The sequence below is a fragment of the Anomalospiza imberbis genome, chromosome 6 (genome assembly GCF_031753505.1).
Source record: "Anomalospiza imberbis isolate Cuckoo-Finch-1a 21T00152 chromosome 6, ASM3175350v1, whole genome shotgun sequence".
Lineage (NCBI taxonomy): Eukaryota > Metazoa > Chordata > Aves > Passeriformes > Viduidae > Anomalospiza > Anomalospiza imberbis.
Window position 1 is genome coordinate 55,040,454 of NC_089686.1, and position 20,312 is coordinate 55,060,765.

Below are 20,312 nucleotides of genomic sequence, written 5' to 3' on the forward strand. Positions count from 1 at the left end.
TTTTTTTGGTGTGCCTATCTGGTGAACCTGGCCAATGAACTCCAGTGTGTGGATGCTTAATATTAAATGTGTTTTTTACTCATGCCCTTGGTGGTGACTTTTTCAGCGATCTCAAACACTCGTTTGGAACACTCCCGGTGTAATCCTGCCGGAGAAGGGGGCAGCGGCACGTGGGAGGGATGCTCTGAGGGAGCACACGGGAGCAGGGCTTTCCTCCTCCCTCCCGGGTCCTAGAACACCATGGCCAGGAGGGGCAGGGACACTGCCGGGAGTCCCGGGCGGAGCAGGGATGGAGCGGGGCCGTCGGCGTGGAAGGTGGACCGGAGCGAGGTTGCGGGGGCGGTGGTCTGGGACTTCCGAGGAGGTGAGGAAGGGTCAGGAATGGTCAGGAATGTTCAGGAGAGGATGGGAGGGGTCGGAGGGGTCTGGATGCTGCCGATCCCAGATGTCACCACTGGAGAACAGCAGAGCCCGACGGGCCGCGCTCGGAGCACGGAACCCACGCCAGCCGGGAAAGCTGCGGGATGGGAGAGGATGGGCAGAGGATGGAGAGCGGGATGGGGAACAGGCATGAGGATGGGATTGGGCCAGGCAGCAGGAAAGGGGAGCCGGGATGAGGATAGGATTGGGAGAGGGCGAGGACGCTCAGCTGAGCGTCCTTTGGCGCAGGGCAGGCTTTGGCAATGATCCCAGAGCTCTTCCCAGAATGCGAAATGCTTCTGACAAGCACCCAGCGGCTTCAGCAGCACTGCCGGCACTGCCGGCATTCCAGTGCCACCAGCATCCCTCTGCTGCTGGAGGGTCGATGACCCCCCAGGGAAGGGAAATGACGAATGGTAGAAGCCCTTCGGGAGAGGGGAGGAGGCTGGAGAATGGGACATTCTGCCGGGAAGGAGTTTTTCTCGTCAAGAGGAAATGATGAGCCAATTGCAAAACTCTGTGGAGTGTCAGGCAAAAGCAACTTCCTTATTGGACAAAAACCCAAAAAAATCATGATAAATGTCTGTAGGAGCAGAGCTCTGACGTAGCCAAAGGTGCAATTTCCGACTCCCCTGTGATTCCACCGAGTCTTGGGAAGCAACACCGGGACAGGGCAAAGAGAGGAGCCAGCAGGACGGGAATGGGGAGCTCCTGGTGATCTGGGCACTTTCTCCTCCATGACACTGACCTGGCAGGAGCCGCTTTAGGACATGGATCCCAAAAGAACAAGAGGTACCAGGAAGTGCCACTGGTCTGCACAGCCCCCTTTGCCTGCTGCTGCCCCACAGGGAACAGGTCAGTGGAATGTTTTCCTTCCTCCCTACCCCACCTTCCTCTCCTCCAGCAGCTGCTCTGTTCCTGCCACCCTCTCCCAGTGACTGCTGTGCCCTCCCCAGGTCCTCTCTCTTCTCCTCTGCATTCCGGCTGTATCCCAATACTGAAATGGGTCTGAACAAACTTTCTAACAGAATGCAAAGCATGAGGAAGCAGAATTCTTTACCTGCACAGGTCATAGATGTATCTCTTCTTGTATTGCATTTGTGGTGAGACTTTACAACACAATATTGATCCATTAAAACCACATGTAGATATCTAAAAGTGTTGCTTATCTAATACATAAACACCACTTCCCTAGAACTCATTTCCATGCATACACCTCATTATGGAAGTCATTTTATGGTCCTGGAGGTTTATTAAGTGTGGGGTCTCTCTGGTGGTCATATTCACCTACTGCTGCCATGTTAAAGGTGACTTTGCCTTAAACTTTTCCTCTGGCCATGCGCTGTGCTTCTTGTTCCAGAACTTGACCCAAAACCACAGCAGGTCTCCTTATCTGTTTCTGCACTGGCTCCAGCCACATTTATCATCCTGTGTGCCAGTCTTTACACCCTTTTATCTTTTTGGCCACTTTACTTTTGAACAGCTTCAGAAGAACTGAAAATTTTTATTCTCTATGTTATTTATCAGCCTCCTGCCAAACAGCCCAAACCTCCCACCCCACCATTTCCACCGCCCTCGTCCCCTGCACATCTCACTGCTCCCCACTGAATCCTTCCCACTGCAGAGAGCTGCTGAGGAGCTGCATGGTCCATCCCTGGATTCTCCAAGCACTGAGTCCACATCCAGTCTGACCACAGTCAGGGTCACATCCCACTACCTGCCCAGCGTCCATCCATGGAGGTGAGCACCGTGTCCCCACCTGCCATCTCACCCACTGAAGGAGATGATCTGTGTGAGACAGATGTCATCAACGTGGCCATTCACAGTGTGACACTGCTCATCTGCCTCTGTGGGCTGGCTGGGAACGGGGCTGTCCTCTGGGTCCTCCAGCTGAAAAGTTGTAACTCTAAAATCTTTGATCTGGCTGTCGTTGACTTCCTCCTTCTTCTCCTCACAGTCCCCTCCACCCTGCTCTCCCTGGTGGAGGACATGTCCTGCTCTCCTATCGTGCCCCTGCTGTACCTGAATTTACTTTTCCAGCTCTCAGTGATCTCCTGCTACTGGGGGCTGTACTGGCTGATGCCCAGGAGCCCTGTGGAGTATATGGACAAGCTCTTCCAGCTCTGCTGCCGCTGCAAACTCACTCTGCGCATATTTTTGGTGCTGAACAGTGTCCAGCGTTGGGCCTTCTTTGCTCTCTTTGCTGTCATTCCTGCAGTGACATTCCTGTGCCCGTCACATGAACAGGAGCACTGCCGGGCAGCTCTCATCTCCATGTACACCGTCATCCTGCTCCTCTTTGTTGCGCCCATGGTCATTTCCAGCACAATCGATTTCATAAAGACCAAGTGGGGCTCCCATCAGCAGCAACCCAAGAGGCGTGACATCGTTATTGTCCTCACTGTGCTCCTCACTCTCCTTCTCATCGTCTGGAATTTCCTGCAGCAGCTTGGTTACATCCTTGTGCCCTCCCAGGTTTTTTTCCTGCTCACCTGCATCAACAGCAGCATAAAACCCTTCCTCTACTTCTTGGCAGGGAGGTGCCGGATGCCCTGCTCCATGGGGTCCCTCCGGCTCTCCCTCAGGAGGGTCTTTGAGGAGCCAGAACAAAACACTGACCACAGAGAGGATCCTGCCATGGACACAGTGCTCTGAGCCTGTTGATTCCTCCCGCTGCACTGCTGAGAGACCCTGGGACAGTGGCTGAGAGATTCCTTGAGTGACCTGATCAAATAATCCCCACAGGATCACCCTCCCTGTCCTGGTGCATCCCCCACCCCCTTTCCAGGCCACACTGGGCTCTGATACGTGCTTGGGAGGCCTCAGCCTTGAGGAGCAGCCCCTGGGCTCAGCTCCTCTGGCGCTGATCAGAAACACCCTCTGCTCCCAGCAACTGCTGCTGGCCAACGACCTCCTGGGCTTTTGTCAACAGCCTTGGGAATTATGTGACTTCCCTGAATGCCACACCATCCCTGCTCTCACACTTTCACAGAAAGTTGCCGGCCCAAAGTGTGGCCAGGGTGAAACATTGCTGTGGCTGAAGCCCATCCCTTGGGGCCCTGTAAGCAGCGGTCCAAAAGGAGACCCTTGGAGCTCTCCTGGGCCCAGCAGCGCTGACCAGAAGCTCCCTGGCAGTGGGGCCTCTCCGAGCTGGGATCTCCGCAGACCCCTTTGCCTGCTGCTGCCCCACAGGGAACAGGTCAGTGGAATGTTTTCCTTCCTCCCTAGCCCACATTCCTCTCCTCCAGCAGCTGCTCTGTTCATGCCACCTTCTCCCGGTGACTGCAGTGCCCTTGCCAAGTCCTCCCTGCTCTGCCCTGTGCTTCCCCTCTGCATTTTCTGTGGAACAGCCCAACCCTTCCACCCCTTTCTCCCACCCCACCATTTCCACTGCCCTCCTCCCCTGCACACCTCACTCCTCCCCACTGAATCCTTCCCACTGCAGGGAGCTGCTGAGGACCTGCGTGATCCATTCCTGGATTCTCCAAGCACTGACTCCACATCCACTCTGACCTCAGCCAGGGGCCACATCCCACTGCCTGCGCAGCATCCATCCATGGAGGTGAGCACCGTGTCTTCTCTTTTCACCTCACCGACTGACGGACCTGGTCAGTGTGAGATCAGTGTCTCCAGCGTGGCCACACACATTGGGACGCTGCTCGTCGGCCTCTGTGGGCTGGCTGGGAATGGGGCTGTCCTTTGGCTCCTCCACATTGATGCCATCACTTACTTTGTGGCCTTCAATCAGGCCAGCATTGATTTCCTCTTCCTCATCATCATGGTCCCCTCTGCCCTGCTCTTCCTGCTGGAGGAAGTCTCCTGCTCTGCTATAATGCCCCCAATGTATCTGAGCTTGCTTTCCCAGCTGTCACTGGTCTCCTACAACATAGGGCTGTACCGCCTGACATTCATCAGCATTGAGAGGTGCAGGTCCATCCTCTGCCTGATTTTCTGTGGTTGCCAACTTCCTGAGCGCCTGCTGTGGGTGGTGATGAAAACCCTGTTCTGGGCCTTGTTCTTTGTTGTCACTGCTGTCAATCCCACGGTGACTTCCCTGTGCCAGTCACACGAGCAGGAGCAATGCTGGGTGGCTCTCACCTCCCTGTACGCCCTCAACCTCTTCCTAGTTGCTGTACCCATGGTCATTTCCAGCACAATCCTCTACGTTCATTTGAAGCCTGGCTCCCAGCAGCAGCAACACAAGAGGCTCGACATTGTTATTGTCCTCGTTGCACTCTTCAGCCTGCCCCTCAGTCTCTGGAATTTACTGCAGCAGCTCGGTTACATGGTGGTGCCTTCCCAGGCGGTTTTCCTGCTCACCTGCATCACCAGCAGCATCAAACCCTTCATCTACTTCTTGGTGGGAAGCTGGAAAAGAGACTTCTCCATGGGGAGCTGCTGGAGACACTGCTCCATGGAGAGTTGCAGGAGGCACTGCTCCATGCAGTCCCTAAGGAAAGAGCTCCAAAGGGTGTTTGAGGGGCCAAAAGAAAACACTGCCTGTGGAAATGATCCCACCGCAGACACAGAGGCCTGAGCCTGTTGATCCCTTCCACTGCACTGCTGAAGGACCCCAGGACAGTGGCTGAGAGATTCCTTGAGTGACCTGATCAATAAATCCTCACAGGATCACCCTCCCTGTGCTGGTGCATCCCCCACCCCCTTTCCAGGCCACACTGGGCTCTGATACGTGCTTGGGAGGCCTCAGCCTTGAGGAGCAGCCCCTGGGCTCAGCTCCTCTGGCGCTGATCAGAAACACCCTCTGCTCCCAGCAACTGCTGCTGGCCAACGACCTCCTGGGCTTTTGTCAACAGCCTTGGGAATTATGTGACTTCCCTGAATGCCACACCATCCCTGCTCTCACACTTTCACAGAAAGTTGCCGGCCCAAAGTGTGGCCAGGGTGAAACATTGCTGTGGCTGAAGCCCATCCCTTGGGGCCCTGTAAGCAGCGGTCCAAAAGGAGACCCTTGGAGCTCTCCTGGGCCCAGCAGCGCTGACCAGAATCTCCCTGGCAGTGGGGCCTCTCCGAGCTGGGATCTCTCCCATCTGCTGCCCTCGGGTGATCCCCGAACGCCGACGGCTCCTGGGCCAATCCCCCAGTGCTCGAGGCCCAAGCCTTGGCACAGTGAGGAGATGCAAACGGATCCGCAGGGAGCATTTCACTGCCTCCCAGGGGAATTTCTCACAGGGACCTTGCACTGACTCTTCCTCTCTGTGTGCACACACGTGTGCATCTGCTCTGGCAAACGTGGGGGAAATGCTGCTCTCTCAGGTGTTGTGGTGCCTGAGACATCTGAGTGGGTCAGGCCTGGAAGCAAGGTTAAGGCATGAGATACCATTGCAGCCAAATGCAGTTCATGTTATTTCCTTGCTAAATTGTTTATTTCGAGGTACAAAAGCAGGAATGGCTGGGAGAAGCAGAGACACTGCTCATGGCCCCAGGTGGAGTAGGGCAGGAACGGGGCTGTCGTAGGGGAAAAGGCGGCACTGGGGCGGGTTTGGAAGTTGTCAGAGGGGTCCAGAAGGGTCGGAGGGTTCTGGAAAGGTTTCGCTCAGTTCGGGAAGTGTCTGGATGCTGCTTATCCCAAAAGTCCTGGCTGGAGGGCAGCAGAGCCCGACGGGCGGCGCTTTAAGGCAGGGAGTGGCTTCGGGATGGGATGGGATGGGATGGGATGGGATGGGGAGAGGAGCGGAGAGGGGAATTGGGAGGGATACCAAAATTAGCCAGAATATACTTTCCAACACAATGGGAAGAATTAGGAAGCAAGAATTCTTTACCTCCACAGGACACAGAGAAGGATCTTTACCTCCACAGGACACAGAGAAGGATCTCTCCTTGTCCTGTGTGTGGTGAGACATTACAGCATATTTGTTATCCATCGTAACCACACAGAGTCATTAAAGTGTCTTTCTTATCAATTGCATAAACATCACTTTCCTAGGACTCATTTCCATGAATTCACCTCCTTCTCCATGTCCTTTCCTGGTCCTGGAGGTTCATTCAGAGGGGTCTCTTGTGGTCACATTCACTGAGTGCTGTGATATTAAAGGTGACCTGGCCTTGAACATTTCCTTTGGCCATGTGCTCTTGCTTCTTGTTACAGAACTTGTACCAAAACCACTGCAGGCTTAACTGTTCTGCACTGGCTCCAGCCATGTTTAACGTCCTGTGTTCTCCTGGGGAGCACATTGGAGCTGGGCTTTCTTCCTCCCTCCTGGATCCTAGAACACTATGGCCAGGAGGAGCAGGGACACTGCTGGGGCCCCTGCTGCAGCAGAGCAGGTTCGGGGCTGTTGGGGGGAAATGCGGGCCCGGGGAGCAGTCTGGCGTGTAGGAGGCAATTTTGAAGGGGTCAGGAGAGGGTCAGAGGGGGTTGGAGGGGCTCTGGATGCCAGCCATCCCAGCGGACAACACAGCCTGACAGGCCATGCTCAGAGTGGGGGAGCAGCCGCTGTCTGGGAAACCTGTGGGATGTGATAGAATGGGGTGAGGATGGAGAGCAGGGTGGGAATGGGATGGTGATGGACAGCAGGGATGAGGATGGCATGGGTGCAGCTGAGTTGTGCTTCCTTGGGCCCAGGGCATGTTTTGGCAATGATCATGAAGCCCTTCCTGGAATGGGAGTTGCTCCTGAGAAGCACCCAGCTGACTCACCAGCACTGCCAGCATTCCAGTGCCACCAGAATCCCTCTGCTGCTGGAGGGACAATGACCTCTCAGGGAAGAGAAACAAGGAATGGTAGACACCTCTCAGGAGAGGAAGGCATTTGGAGAGTGAAACAATCTGCAGGGAAGGAGTCTTTCTAATCAGGATAAAATTATGAGCCAAAGTATTTCATTTGGAGCTTTTGACAGAAGTCACTACCTCTGTAGCAAAAAAAAAAAAAAAAAAAAAAAAAAATCCACCCAGGATAATTATCTCTGAGGAAGTGAAGCTCTGACATAGCCAAAGTTGCAACTTCTGACTGCCCCATGACTGCATGGAGTCATGGGGGCAACAACAGGATTGGGCACGGACAGCAGGTGGTGGGACAGGAGTGGGGAGCTCCTGGTGATCGGGGCACTTTCTCCTCCATGTCACTGACCTGGCAGGAGCCACTTTAGGACATGGATCCCAAAGGAGCAAGAGGTACCAGGAAGCGCCGCTGATCTGCACAGACCCCTTTGCCTGCTGCTGCCCCACAGGGAACAGGTCAGTGGAATGTTTTCCTTCCTCCCTACCCCACCTTCCTCTCTTCCAGCAGCTGCTCTGTTGCTGCCACCCTCTCCCGGTGACTGCAGTGCTCTCCCCAGTTCACTCCTCTGTCCTGAGCTTTCCTTCCACATCCCCTGCTGAACAGCCCAACCTTCCCGCCTCCCTCTCCCACCCTACCATTTCCACCGCCCTCCTCCCCTGCACATCTCACTGCTCCCCCTGCATGCTTCCCACTGCAGGGAGCTGCTGAGGAGCTGCATGGTCCATCCCTGGATTCTCCAAGCACTGACTCCACATCCACTCTGACCACAGCCCGGGTCACATCTCACCACCTGCCCAGCGTCCTTCCATGGAGGTGAGCACCATGCCCCCATCTCCTGCCTCACCCACTGAAGGAGATAATACATGTGGGATTGATATCACTGATGTGGCCATGATATCACAGATGCTGCTCATCTGCCTCTGTGGGCTGGCTGGGAACGGGGCTCTTCCCTCCCTCCTCAGCTTCTGCAGGAACCCATCACAGTCTGTATCTTCCATTTGGCTGTCGTCTGCTTCAGCTTCCTGCTCTTTGTGGCCACCTCCATCCTGCTCCACCTGCTGGAGGAAGTTTCCTGCTCCACTATTATGCTCCTGGAGCACCTGAGGTTGTTTTTCCTGCTCCTGCTGTTCTCTTACACCATGGGGCTCTACCTGCTGACAGCCATCACCATCAAGAGGTGCACATCCATCCTCTGCCCACTCTGGTACCGCTGCCACTGTCCCCAGAAACTATCAGGGTTCATGAGTGTCCTTCTCTGGGCCCTCCTCTTTGTTACAGTGGTTATCTTGTGCCAGTCACTCAAGCCCCAGCACTGCCAGGTGTCTCTCATCTCCATGAATGTCATCAACCTCCTGTTCTTTGCTCCAGCCATGGTCATTTCCAGCACAATTCTCTTCAGTGAAGTCAAGCCTGCAGCAGCAACCCAAGAGACTCGAAATCATTATCCTCCTCACTGTGCTCTTCATCCTCCCCTTCACTCTCCCACTCAGCCTCTGGACTTTACTGCAGCAGCTCAGCTACAGCATTGTGTCATCCCATGTGGTTTTCTTGCTCACCTGCGTCCACAGCACCATCAACCCCTTCATCTGCTTCTTGGTGGGAAGCAGGAGGCCCTGCTCTATGGGGTCCCTAAGGAAGGCCCTTCTGAGAGTCTTTGGGGTCAAGAAGAAAACATTGCCCGCAGGAATGATCCCGTCATGGACACAGTGCTCTGAGCCTCTTGATTCCTGCCACTCCACTACTGAATAACCCCAGGACAGCAGCTGAGGGATTCCTTGACCCGCCTGATCAATAAATACCCACAGTATCACACTCCCTGTGCTGGTGCATCCTCACCCTCTTTCCAGTCCACACTGAGATCTAAGAAATGCTCCTGGCCAAAGAATTCTGTTGTGCTGCCGCTTAATATTAAATGTGTTTTTTACTCATGCCCTTGGTGGTGACTTTTTCAGCGATCTCAAACACTCGTTTGGAACACTCCCGCGGTGTAATCCTGCCGGAGAAGGGGGCAGCGGCACGTGGGAGGGATGCTCTGAGGGAGCACACGGGAGCAGGGCTTTCCTCCTCCCTCCCGGGTCCTAGAACACCATGGCCAGGAGGGGCAGGGACACTGCCGGGAGTCCCGGGCGGAGCAGGGACGGAGCGGGGCTGTCGGCGTGGAAGGTGGACCGGAGCGAGGTTGCGGGGGCGGTGGTCTGGGACTTCCGAGGAGGTGAGGAAGGGTCAGGAATGGTCAGGAATGTTCAGGAGAGGATGGGAGGGGTCGGAGGGGTCTGGATGCTGCCGATCCCAGATGTCACCACTGGAGAACAGCAGAGCCCGACGGGCCGCGCTCGGAACACGGAACCCACGCCAGCCGGGAAAGCTGCGGGATGGGAGAGGATGGGCAGAGGATGGAGAGCGGGATGGGGAGCAGGCATGAGGATGGGATTGGGCCAGGCAGCAGGAAAGGGGAGCCGGGATGAGGATAGGATTGGGAGAGGGCGAGGACGCTCAGCTGAGCGTCCTTTGGCGCAGGGCAGGCTTTGGCAATGATCCCAGAGCTCTTCCCAGAATGCGAAATGCTTCTGACAAGCACCCAGCGGCTTCAGCAGCACTGCCGGCACTGCCGGCATTCCAGTGCCACCAGCATCCCTCTGCTGCTGGAGGGTCGATGACCCCCCAGGGAAGGGAAATGACGAATGGTAGAAGCCCTTCGGGAGAGGGGAGGAGGCTGGAGAATGGGACATTCTGCCGGGAAGGAGTTTTTCTCGTCAAGAGGAAATGATGAGCCAATTGCAAAACTCTGTGGAGTGTCAGGCAAAAGCAACTTCCTTATTGGACAAAAACCCAAAAAAATCATGATAAATGTCTGTAGGAGCAGAGCTCTGACGTAGCCAAAGGTGCAATTTCCGACTCCCCTGTGATTCCACCGAGTCTTGGGAAGCAACATCAGGACAGGGCAAAGAGAGGAGCCAGCAGGATGGGAATGGGGAGCTCCTGGTGATCTGGGCACTTTCTCCTCCATGTCACTGACCTGGGAGGAGCCATTTTAGGATATGGATTCCAAAGGAGCAAGAGGTACCAGGAAGCGCCGCTGATCTGCACAGCCCCCTTTGCCTGCTGCTGCCCCACAGGGAACAGGTCAGTGGAATGTTTTCCTTCCTCCCTAGCCCACCTTCCTCTCCTCCAGCAGCTGCTCTGTTCCTGCCACCCTCTCCCGGTGACTGCTGGGCCTTTCCTAGCTCCCCTCTCCTCTGCCCTGAGCTTTCCTTCTGTGTCTCCTGGTGAACATCCCAACCCTCTCCTGTCTCCCTCTCCCACCCCACTAATTCCCACCACCATCATCCCCTGCATGTCTCACTCCTCTCCACTGAATCCTTCCCACTGCAGGGAGCTGCTGAGGAGCCGCATGGTCTGTTCCCAGATTCTCCAAGCATTGACTCCCCATCCATTCTGACCACAGCCAGTTGCTACATCCCACTGCCTGCCCAGCGTCCATCCATGGAGGTGACCACCGCGTCCCCATCTGCCATCCCACCCACTGAAGGAGACGATCTGTGTGAGATAGATGTCGCCAGCGTGGCCATAGACAGTGTGACACTGCTCATCTGCCTCTGTGGGCTGGCTGGGAATGGGGCTGTCCTCTGCCTTCTTCAAAGGAACCCCACCACCTTTTACATCACCAACCTGGCTTTCGCCACCTTCTCCTTCCTCCACTTCGCGGTCCCCTCCACCCTGCTCTACCTGCTGGAGGAATTGTTCTGCTCTACAGTCGTTCCCCTCGTGTTCCTGAGGGCGCTTTTCCCGCTCCTGCTGTTCTCCTACAACCTGGGGCTGTACCTGCTGACAGCCATCAGCATCGACCAGTGCACATCCATCCTCTGTCCACTCTGGTACCGCTGCCGCCGTCCCCCGCGCCTTTCATGGGTGATGTGTGCCCTGCTCTGGGCCCTCTCTATTGCTGTTATTGTCACAGTGACTGCCCTGTGCCAGTCACAGGAGCATGAGCACTGCCAGGTGTCTCTCATCACCATGTATGCCCTCAACCTCTTCCTCTTTGCCCCGTCCATGGTCATTTCCAGCACAGTCCTCCTCATTAAGATCAAGTGTGGCTCCCAGCAGCAACAACCCAGGAGACTCAATATTGTTGTTTTACTTGTTGTGCTCTTTTTCCTCCTCTTTGCTCTCCCCCTCAGCCTCTGCAATTTCCTGCAGCAGCTTGGTTACATCACTGTGTCCTCCCAGGTTGTTTTCCTGCTCGCCTGCATCCACAGCACCATCAACCCCTTCATCTACTTCTTGGCGGGGAGGTGCTGGAGGCCCTGCTCCTTGGGGTCCCTCAGGCTCTCCCTCAGGAGGGTCTTTGAGGATCCAGAAGAAAACACTGCCCACAGCGATGATCCTGCCATGGATACAGCCTTCCCAGCCTCTTAATCCCTTCCACTGCTCTGCTGAAGGACCTCAGTGCAGAGGCTGAGGGTTTCCTTGAATCACCTGATTAATAAATACCCACAGTATCACCTTCCCTGTCGTGCTGTATTCCTGCAGGAGAAGGGAGCAGAGGCAGTGCCAAGGACCACGTGTGAGGGATGCTCTGCAGGGAGCATTTTCCTCCTCCCTCATGGGTCCTAAAGCACTGTTCCCCAAACGGATCCTTCCCAACACAGCTGTGACCTGGAAATTCCCCCTGTCACCTGGTTCCTGCATCCCACTTAGGTCTGATATCAACAAACAGCACTGTGAACCCTGAGCTGCCTTCGCCCGCCCCCTCTGCCAGAGCTTCCCAGCTTCCTCTGGCTCCTGCTGCCAGCCGAGAATGTGGCTGGAAGGAAAGGAAAGGCTTGTGCTCCCTGGAGCAGCCATGATCCCCAGTGCCCAGAGCTGGGCTGGCACCGGCAGAGCCGGCGCGGACACGATGGCCATGGGGATCAGCATTCCCTGTGAGTGCTGTGTGAGTGTCACAGCAACGATCTCCCCAAAGATCTTTAATTTTTAATGTTGTGAGCCAGGTGCAAAGGTCTCTCAGCCTTCAGAAATTCTTCCTCTCTGCTGCCTTCTGCTGCCCCCTCAGCAGGCCCCGATGGTGCAGCAGCAATGAGAGGAGGAGGCCGTGGTCCTCAGCACAGCCACCCCCTTCCAGGAGCAGGGTGACACCTGTGATTGTCACCACGGGCTCTGTGGGGCATCAGCCTGCTGCCTGTGGCTTCACTGAGGTCACCAGCCCCACCACATCCACGCCTTTTCTCCAGCGCCACCACATCCCACACCTTCCCACCACATCTTCCCACCAGCTCCATCACATCCCACGCCTCCCACACCAACCTCCCATCCCACTCCCCATGCAGCCCACCCACCACCTGTCCTTCCCATCCCTCCCAGCCCCATGCCTGAGGCTCCAGTCCCTCCCCATGGGCTGCTCACCCCAGCCTGCCTCACACGGTTTTCGGGGACTTTCCCTGGGACATTCCCCTCCAGAGCTTCACCCGCGGTGTCCCGCCCCCCAGCTTCCCTTGGAGATGGACAAGAGGCGACAGCGGGATGGATCCATCAGCGTTTATTGGGGCGAAGGAGCGTGGAATAGCCAGGAGTGGACACACTGCCGGGGATCCCGGGCGGAGCGGGGCTGTCAGGGGGGAAGGCGGCCCTGGGGGCGGAATCTGGGATGTCAGAGGGGATCGGAAAAGGTCCGGATGCCGGCAATCCCAAAGATTCCCACAGGAGGGCAGCAGAGCCCGATGGACCGCGCTCGGAGCGGATGGCAGCTGGGAAAACTGCGGGATGGGACGGGACGGGATGGGACGGGACGGGACGGGACGGGACGGGACGGGACGGGATGGGACGGGATGGGATGGGATGGGATGGGATGGGATGGGATGGGATGGGTACAGTGAACAGGGAAGGAGAGCCGAGATGAGGATGGTTTGGGGATAGAACTGGGGTGGGAATGCGGATGGGATGGGGATGCAATGATAGGGATAGGGACATGGACAGGGACATGGACAGGGACAGGGACAGGGATAGGAATAGACACAACAACATGGGTCAGTGGGATAGGAAAAGGGATGGAAAAGCTTTGGGATGCATCCTCACTAACAGCTGCAAGAAGATGACCTGCAGGCCTGGCTGGGAACAAGGGTGGGCAGCTGAGCATGAAGCCTGCATGGACAGCACAGCCAGTGGGACCACAGTGGCCTCTCAGTTGGAGACTGTGGTGGTCCCTGTCTCCTCAAAGACCCTCTGGAAGGCGACCTGGAAGGACACGACAGAGAAGCGCCTGCGGCAGCTCCCCACCAAGAAGTAGATGAAGGGGTTGATGCTGCTGTTGATGCAGGCGAGCATCAACAAAACCACCTGGGAGGACACAATGGTGTGGTTGAGCTGCTGGAGGAAATTCCAGAGGCTGAGGGGCACTCCAAAGATGAGGAAGAAGAGCACTGTGAGGAAGATAACAATGTAGAGTCTCTTAGGCTGACGTCTCTTGGAGCCACACTGGACCTTGATGAAGAGGATCACATTGGAGATGACCATGGGTGGAGCAAAGATGAGGAAGCTGAGGGCGTACATGGAGATGAGAGCCACCCGGCAGTGCTCATGCTTGTGTGACAGGCACAGGGAGGTCACCACGACCATGACAGCGATGGAGAGGGCCCAGAGCAGGGCACACACCACCCATGACAGGCGCTGGGGACGGCGGCAGCGGTACCAGAGTGGGCAGAGAATTGAACCACACCTCTCAATGCTGATGGCTGTCAGCAGGTACAGCCCCATGTTGTAGGAGAACAGCGACAGCAGGAGAAGGGACCTCAGGTACTTCAGGGACACGACAGTAGAGCAGGACACGTCCTCCAGCAGGTAGAGCAGCGAGGAGGGGACCATGAAGAGGAGGAAGGTGAAGTCGGCGACAGCCAGGTTGAGGATGTAGACGGTGATGGGGTTCCTGCGGATGTGGAATCCAAGTAGCCAGAGGACAGCCCCGTTCCCAGCCAGCCCACAGAGGCAGATGAGCAGCGTGACACCGTCTATGGCCACATCAGTGACATTGATCCCACAGGAATCATCTCCTTCAGTGTCCATCACGGGAGATGAGGGAGGTGGGGAGGTCTGGTTCAGCTCCATGGTGGAAGGTGGGATGTGGTCTCCAGCTGTGGTGAAAGCAGAGGGGGGTTAGTGGGACCCCAGGGGATGTGACAGGGAGGGGGATCCTGGTGAGGTGGCACAACAGGGCTGGGGACAGGGGGGCCATGGGATGGCTGGGGGTGAGGTAAGGGCAGAGGGAGGGTTGGAGCAATCCAGTCATCCTGATTAAGGACAACCATGGGAGTAGTGAGAGGGGCTTTGGGGACATCCAGGGAGAAACAAGCAGTGCCCAGGGCTGGACTCTGGTCCCAACCCCCTACCTTTCCTTGGGGCCAACCTGTTGATGTGTCCGAGCAGGGCACGCTCCTTCCTTCAGGTGCTCCTTGCCACGGTCTTCTCCAGTGAGGAAAACTGGGGTCTCCACGTCCTCAGAAGCTCCAAGCAGCCTATTTGTCCCCAAATAAAGCTGCTTTTTGGGGCGTTTCTGCACAATCACGGGTCAGGCACTGAGAGCACTGGGCAGCTGCACACAGGCTGCCTCTTCTCCCGTCAAAATTCTGTTGGTCTTGCGGGAAAGGAAATGTTTTGTCCGAGCAAATACCCAGAGGACGAACACTGCAGCAGTTACATCTCGCTGTGAAAGAATCTTGATGCTTTTAGGATTCAACCTGATGTCTCATTAGACTGGTAATTGCCACCTTCCTGATTGTTTGATGTTGCTCCAGCCTTCTCTCTCCATCCTGCCCCGATGCTGGCATCCTTCTGAGATTGTTCATTACCGCATGCATTTGCCTCCCAGCCTCCCAGTATGGGAATCCCTCTCCTCCAACTTCATCCTGCACTGGGCCTGGGTGAGAAAATGGAATTCGTTGCCTGAGCCATCACTTTGGATTCACTCCAATTGGTCCGGGGGCTCCAGAGCCCTCCTGGACTGGCTGGTGCCCACTGAGAGAGCCTGGAGAGGCTGGTGGGAGATGGGGGATGGCAGGGGACAGCACACACGACCCCACATCCCTCCCTGCAACCCTACACCAGAAGCACCCAATTCACCCTCTCCAAAGTTTTGGGGTGGCAGAAGAGGCGATGGGAGAGGGTCTTGGGGACATCCAAACAGGGGCATGGGGGACATCACTGCTGGGATGGCATGTCCCTGAGCAAAGCAGGGTGTTACAGCCTGTCCCACCCATGCTGGAACCACTAGGAAAAGACAGGAGCTGGTGGCTGCCCCCTCACGCAGGTGCTGCTGAGCTGGGTGCCTGGGACAGACACTCCAGCAGGACCGGGCTTAGCATGGCACAGCACGGGTGTGACAGCAGGGGTGGCAGTGACAGCGGGGCCAGGGCAGTGAGTCACCCCCCCGTGCCTCACTCCACCCCTGGACTTTGCCTCCTGCGGATGCTCAGGGCAATAAACCCCAGGCTCGGAGGCAGGAATGGGGCGTCGGGGAGGGCACAGGGGTCCCATCCCCGGGGGCCGCGCTGTGCAGGGGGAGCTGCACGAGTGGGATTGGGATGGGGACGGGCATCAGGAGTGGGATGGGGATGAGAGTGTGCCAGGGGCAGCGGGCAGGAGTGCGAGGCAGCGTCACACAGGCAGGCAGGACACGCAGGTGGCAGTGTGACGCTTCTGCACCGCGAGGACCTGCCGGGAGAAGGTCACCTGTGTGCCAGGACACCTGTACGTGTGTCCCGGCCACTGTCACCACCGCGGCCCCAGCCCCGTGGCGGGCGGGCCCGGCGGGCGGGTGACAGCCGCACCCTGGACCGGGCGGGTGCTTCCCGCCTTCCTGTCCATCCCTGTCCCCGCGAGGCCACTCGAGCTCCGTGGCCTCACCGGACGCCCCCATGCAGCGGGAACGTGGGGAGCAGAGCCCAGGAGCCCCCGAAACCGAGGTCAAGGCTGTCATCGTGGGGGATGGCGGCTGCGGGAAGACGTCACTGCTGGTGGCCTTCGCCAAAGGGGACTTCCCCAAGGTACCGGGATGCCTGTCCTCTGGTGGCTGGGTGACACTGTCCCTGTGCGGGAGTGGTGAGGGGCAAAGGGCGGTGGGACGGACACGGTGGCAGCAGCAGGGCCGTTTGAAGTGGGACATGGGGACAGGGGCTGGCCCATCCTGGGGTTGATGGGGGTCTGTGACACCTCTGCCTCTCTTGGGGGGTCATGGGGAGGAACAGGGTTTGTCCCTCTGTGAGGGCATATAAGGGACTCAGGGAGTGCAGGGAAGGAGGGCAGCCACAGAGACCCCAGAACCCCTGTCCAGAATCCCCAGGTCCTCCTGGGGCATCCATGTGCTCTGGGATGGGGGACAAGGGTGGTTCCCATCCCACTGCCCCAGGGAGGAAGCACCATTTCCTACTCCCTGCTTCCCTCCCTGTGCTCTGTTCTGTCCCCACTGGGGCCCCCTCTGTCGCTGCCCCCAAAGCTGCCTGTGTGACCTGTATCCCTGTCCCCTGCCAGGTCTACGTCCCCACCGTGTTCGAGAAGTACACGGCGTCCCTCCAGGTTGCCGGCAAGCCCGTGAAGATCCACCTGTGGGACACAGCAGGTGGGACAGGAGGGGACAGGGCGGGCAGTTGTGCCCCCCGCTCTCCCACCCGGGCGTTTCGGTGTGTCCCACACTCGTGGTCATGCCTTGGAGGAGTGTCCTGTCCAAGGGGTCCCATGACTGTGGGAGAGGGGGGTTAACCCACAGCCATCCCCACAGATGTCACTTTCACGGTCCCAGGCTGGTGTGTAATGGTTTCCTTCTCCACCCGGCAGGACAGGAAGACTATGACAGGCTTCGCCCTCTGTCCTACTCAGACGCCAACGTTGTCCTCATGTGCTTTGATGTCACCGACTCCAACAGCTTTGACAACATCCTAACAAAGGTAACGCAACCCCGGGGGTGCTGCCTGTCCCCCGTCCCCATCCCTGGGTGGCACGCGCCCATCCCGGGGTGACATGTCCCCCCACAGTGGTACCCGGAGGTGAACCACTTCTGCAAGGGGGTCCCGGTGCTGCTGGTGGGCTGCAAGACGGACCTGCGGCAGGACCAGGAGGTGCTGCAGAAGCTGAAGGACGGACGGATAGAGCCCGTCTCCCGCCAGCAGGTGGGTGTCACCTCCCAGTGACACGGCACGGGACAGGACAGGGGTGGTCCCCAGCACGGAATAGTGCGACAGCAGAGTCCCGGGGGGCTCTGACTCTGTGTGTCCCCGCAGGGAGAGGCCATGGCCCGGCAGGTCCGCGCCGTGTCCTACATGGAATGCTCGGCCAGGTACCAGGATAACGTCGGGAACATCTTTGTGACAGCCTGCAGTGCCGCCATCAATGCCGCCCGCCGGAGGCAGCGCAAGGCGGGACCCAGGAGGGTCTGCGTGATCCTCTGAGCCCCCCGGCTCGGCACAGCCCCCCCGGGATCTCCTGCTGTCCCCGAGCTCCGACCGCACCACGGCTGCTGCCACACCTCTGCCTCCGCCACCGGAATGCTGCTGCCACCCTCCCGACCCGGGGCTGGCACCGCTGGTCACCATGGGGTGACAGCAGGAAAGCTTTCCTGGCACGAACTGTCACGCCTGGATTCCAGAGTCCTGTCCTTTCCCCACTGGGGATCCCGGCGTCCTGTCCCTGTCCCGCCAGGAATCCCAGCATCCTGTGCCACCATGGCTGCCAGCACGCCCTGCCAGCCGGGCTCTGGGGGCAGAGAACTGATTTGGGGGCTCCCCTTCCCGCTGGCAGGCCAGCGCCGGAGGGTGACACGGGGTGACTGCAGGGCGATCTTCTGCCATTAAAGTGACACAAAACTCACCGGCATGAACGGTCCCTGGGGCAGGAGCAGCCCCTGCACGGCCTGGGGACATCGAGGACTCCGGGTGGGCGTCAGGGACATGGTGTGGGTGTTGGGGTCCTGCCATGGGCCCAGGGTGGATGAGAGACCACCGGGATGGGGTCACCGGCTGATTTTGTGTTGAGGTGTATGTGAGCATGTGTCCAGGTCTGTGCTGCACATACAGGTCTATAACCATATGTATAGTCTTTTACATATATATATATATATATATATATATATATATATATGTTTTTCTATACATATTACCATATAATGTATATCTAACTATATAGCTAATTTATAACTATCCATATCGCTATATTTATTTTATATATCACTGCATATAGTTAGGTTATAACTATCTATATAGCTATGTATAGTTTATAAAAACATTGTTAATATCTGTAGTGTATAACGAAGGAGCTGTACGGAGTTCCCCGGGTGGAAGTAGGTGCGTGCCGGTGTCTCTGCATTCAGACGCCCGCACAGGCGTGCACAGCCGTGCAGGCAGCCGCGAGGCCCGCGGGGACACCGAAGGACCTGGCGGCGCGGCGCGTTGGGCCACGAAGCCCCCCAAAATCCCACCGGGGCTCCCCGCCTCCAGCCCCCCCGCCAGGGGCGTGGTCACACTGTGTGGGGGCGTGGCCGTGCGGTGGGCGTGGCCTGCGTTGGAGTGGGCGTGGCCGGGCCCGAGCCGCGCGCGCGCAGGGCGGAGCGGGGCGGGGCCGGGCTGGGGAGTGCACGGCGCACGCGCGGCGCGCGGGTTGCGGGGGGGGGGAGGGCCCCGTGCGTGCGGCGCGTGCGCGCCGCGTCGGTGTGTATGTGAGGCTCTGACGGGTTCAAAATGGCGGCGGCGGCTCCTGTGTGAGGAGGGGGATCCGCGTCCCGGCCGGGGGGCGGCGGCGCCGGGGGGGCACCGCGCGGGCGGGACGGGGCGGGCGGCGCCGGCGGAGCCCCGGAACTCGGCGGCGGGGGGGGGGGGGGGGATGCGGTGGTGGTGGAGGCGGCGGTGGCGGGGGGACGCGGGCCGCGGCGGCGGGGGGCGGTCGGCGGGGCTGTCAGCGCCTGCTGCCCGCGCCGAGAGCGGCGGGGCCGGGGGCGCGGTGGGGCCGCGGCGCGATCGCTGCTGACCGGGGGGTTCCTCCTCCTCCGTCTTTTCTGTTCCCCCCCCCGTGCCGGCGGTAGAAGAGGACAAAGGCGCAGGAGAGACCTGGTGAGCACCGCGGGGGTCAGCGGCGACCCCGAGTTTTTGCGGGGTCTCGGAGCCCGGCCGGGCGGGAGCGGGCGCGGGCGGGTCTCCCCTTGCCGGGCCCCGGGAGGCCGCGTCGGGAAGTTGGGGAGGGGGCGGCGGGTGCCGGCTGACAGCTCCCCGGGGACGCTCCCTCCCTCCCATCCTGCCCCGGCGGGGCCGGGCTGGGGTGGCCCGGCGGGCCGGGGGTGGCCCCCTCCTCCGCGGCGGGGCGGCGCGCTGAGCTCCGGTTGTCCGGTTGTTTATAAACAGAGTTCAGCAAGTGTGGGGAAACTGCCTCCCTCGGCCGAGCCGGGAGTCCTGGTGCCGTGGTTCCAAGGGAGGCAGGGGTGGGCAAGGTGCTGGCGGGACTGGGAATGCTGTGCTGTCGAAGCCGGGGGTCGGGGAGGAGCAGGATGGAGCGAGTTCTCCCTCCGTGGTCGTAGCGGTTCTCTAACACTGCGAGGCCGGTGGCGGATCCTCTTCCTCGATCCCATTCCCCGACTCTCCTCGCCGAAGGTCTGACTTAGGCATAGTCCTGGGGATTAAGAGCCGTGCCATACCCAGGCTTTGGTTGGTTTCTGTCCCTTTAAAAAAAAAAAGTGTAGATGCCATCTGACGCCCTGGGAGGTTTTCCCAGGTTGGTGTGTGGTGTCACAAGGTGGCACATTTGGAGAGCTCAGCATTTAGGTCTCCTCCAGCCAGGAGTTAGATCCCTAACTGCTTCCCTGCTTGGTTGTTGTATTTGGAGAGATCCCATATATCTTCCCTGCTCGTGGGAGCTGTCCTGTACCACTGTAGTTTCTCCCAGGTGCCACGGTACAGGATATCCTGAGGACAGTGATTGTGTTGTTTGGAGAAGTTGGCTCTCCAGTGTTTAATTTTGGAGAAGCCAGGGTTTGACAGTACCTTCCCTGGTTTTTATCCCACTGTGGGCCAGGGGAGCTGCTGGTGGTAGTGTGTAGCCAAGGTGGGGGACCTGCAGCTCCTCTTGCGTTACAGAAGAGTTGGTGAAGTTGTTTACCCTGACATTTATTCTAAGTTAGAACAGGAGC

At 58.2% G+C, this 20,312-nt stretch overlaps 7 protein-coding genes across 7 annotated transcripts in view; 6 read left to right on the forward strand and 1 right to left on the reverse strand.

Annotated features, from left to right (window-relative positions):
* Nucleotides 1–990: 990 nt before the first annotated feature.
* On the forward strand, nt 991–3,104 carry LOC137476190 (mas-related G-protein coupled receptor member H-like). Its single transcript, XM_068194310.1, is given in 5 exon segments — nt 991–1,170; nt 1,173–1,238; nt 1,241–1,275; nt 2,045–2,117; nt 2,120–3,104. Coding segments are annotated over 5 exon segments (1,143 nt in total). The 5' UTR covers nt 991–1,157; the 3' UTR covers nt 3,076–3,104.
* Nucleotides 3,105–3,976: 872 nt separating this feature from the next.
* Nucleotides 3,977–6,068, forward strand: LOC137476484 (mas-related G-protein coupled receptor member A1-like). The gene has a single exon (XM_068194842.1). It carries the CDS (start codon nt 3,977–3,979, stop codon nt 4,955–4,957), a length of 981 nt encoding a protein of 326 aa, XP_068050943.1. The 3' UTR covers nt 4,958–6,068.
* Nucleotides 6,069–8,049: 1,981 nt separating this feature from the next.
* On the forward strand, nt 8,050–9,498 carry LOC137476598 (proto-oncogene Mas-like; the record flags this gene model as incomplete). The annotated part of the gene is given in 2 exon segments (XM_068194962.1): nt 8,050–8,561; nt 8,563–9,498. Coding segments are annotated over 2 exon segments (858 nt in total), but the record flags the coding sequence as incomplete, so codon positions are not given.
* A 645-nt stretch (nt 9,499–10,143) lies between these two features.
* Nucleotides 10,144–11,663, forward strand: LOC137476196 (mas-related G-protein coupled receptor member H-like). Its single transcript, XM_068194321.1, has 2 exons — nt 10,144–10,282; nt 10,532–11,663. Exon 2 carries the CDS (start codon nt 10,643–10,645, stop codon nt 11,573–11,575), a length of 933 nt encoding a protein of 310 aa, XP_068050422.1. The 5' UTR covers nt 10,144–10,282; nt 10,532–10,642; the 3' UTR covers nt 11,576–11,663.
* A 1,107-nt stretch (nt 11,664–12,770) lies between these two features.
* On the reverse strand, nt 12,771–14,289 carry LOC137476197 (mas-related G-protein coupled receptor member H-like). The gene is made up of 2 exons (XM_068194322.1): nt 13,236–14,289; nt 12,771–12,912 (listed from the first exon to the last, which is right to left on the reverse strand). Exon 1 carries the CDS (start codon nt 14,255–14,257, stop codon nt 13,337–13,339), a length of 921 nt encoding a protein of 306 aa, XP_068050423.1. The 5' UTR covers nt 14,258–14,289; the 3' UTR covers nt 12,771–12,912; nt 13,236–13,336.
* A 1,458-nt stretch (nt 14,290–15,747) lies between these two features.
* On the forward strand, nt 15,748–17,998 carry RHOD (ras homolog family member D). Its single transcript, XM_068194984.1, has 5 exons — nt 15,748–16,191; nt 16,676–16,763; nt 16,979–17,088; nt 17,176–17,310; nt 17,422–17,998. Exons 1-5 carry the CDS (start codon nt 16,063–16,065, stop codon nt 17,587–17,589), a joined length of 630 nt encoding a protein of 209 aa, XP_068051085.1. The 5' UTR covers nt 15,748–16,062; the 3' UTR covers nt 17,590–17,998.
* Nucleotides 17,999–18,780: 782 nt separating this feature from the next.
* The window catches only part of KDM2A (lysine demethylase 2A), a 32,717-nt gene continuing 31,185 nt past the window's right edge, over nt 18,781–20,312 (forward strand). Inside the window, exons 1-2 of the mRNA XM_068194325.1 lie at nt 18,781–18,893; nt 19,215–19,242. Coding sequence (XP_068050426.1) covers nt 18,874–18,893; nt 19,215–19,242 — 48 coding nt within the window. The 5' untranslated portion in view covers nt 18,781–18,873. The remainder of the gene's footprint in view (nt 18,894–19,214; nt 19,243–20,312) is intronic.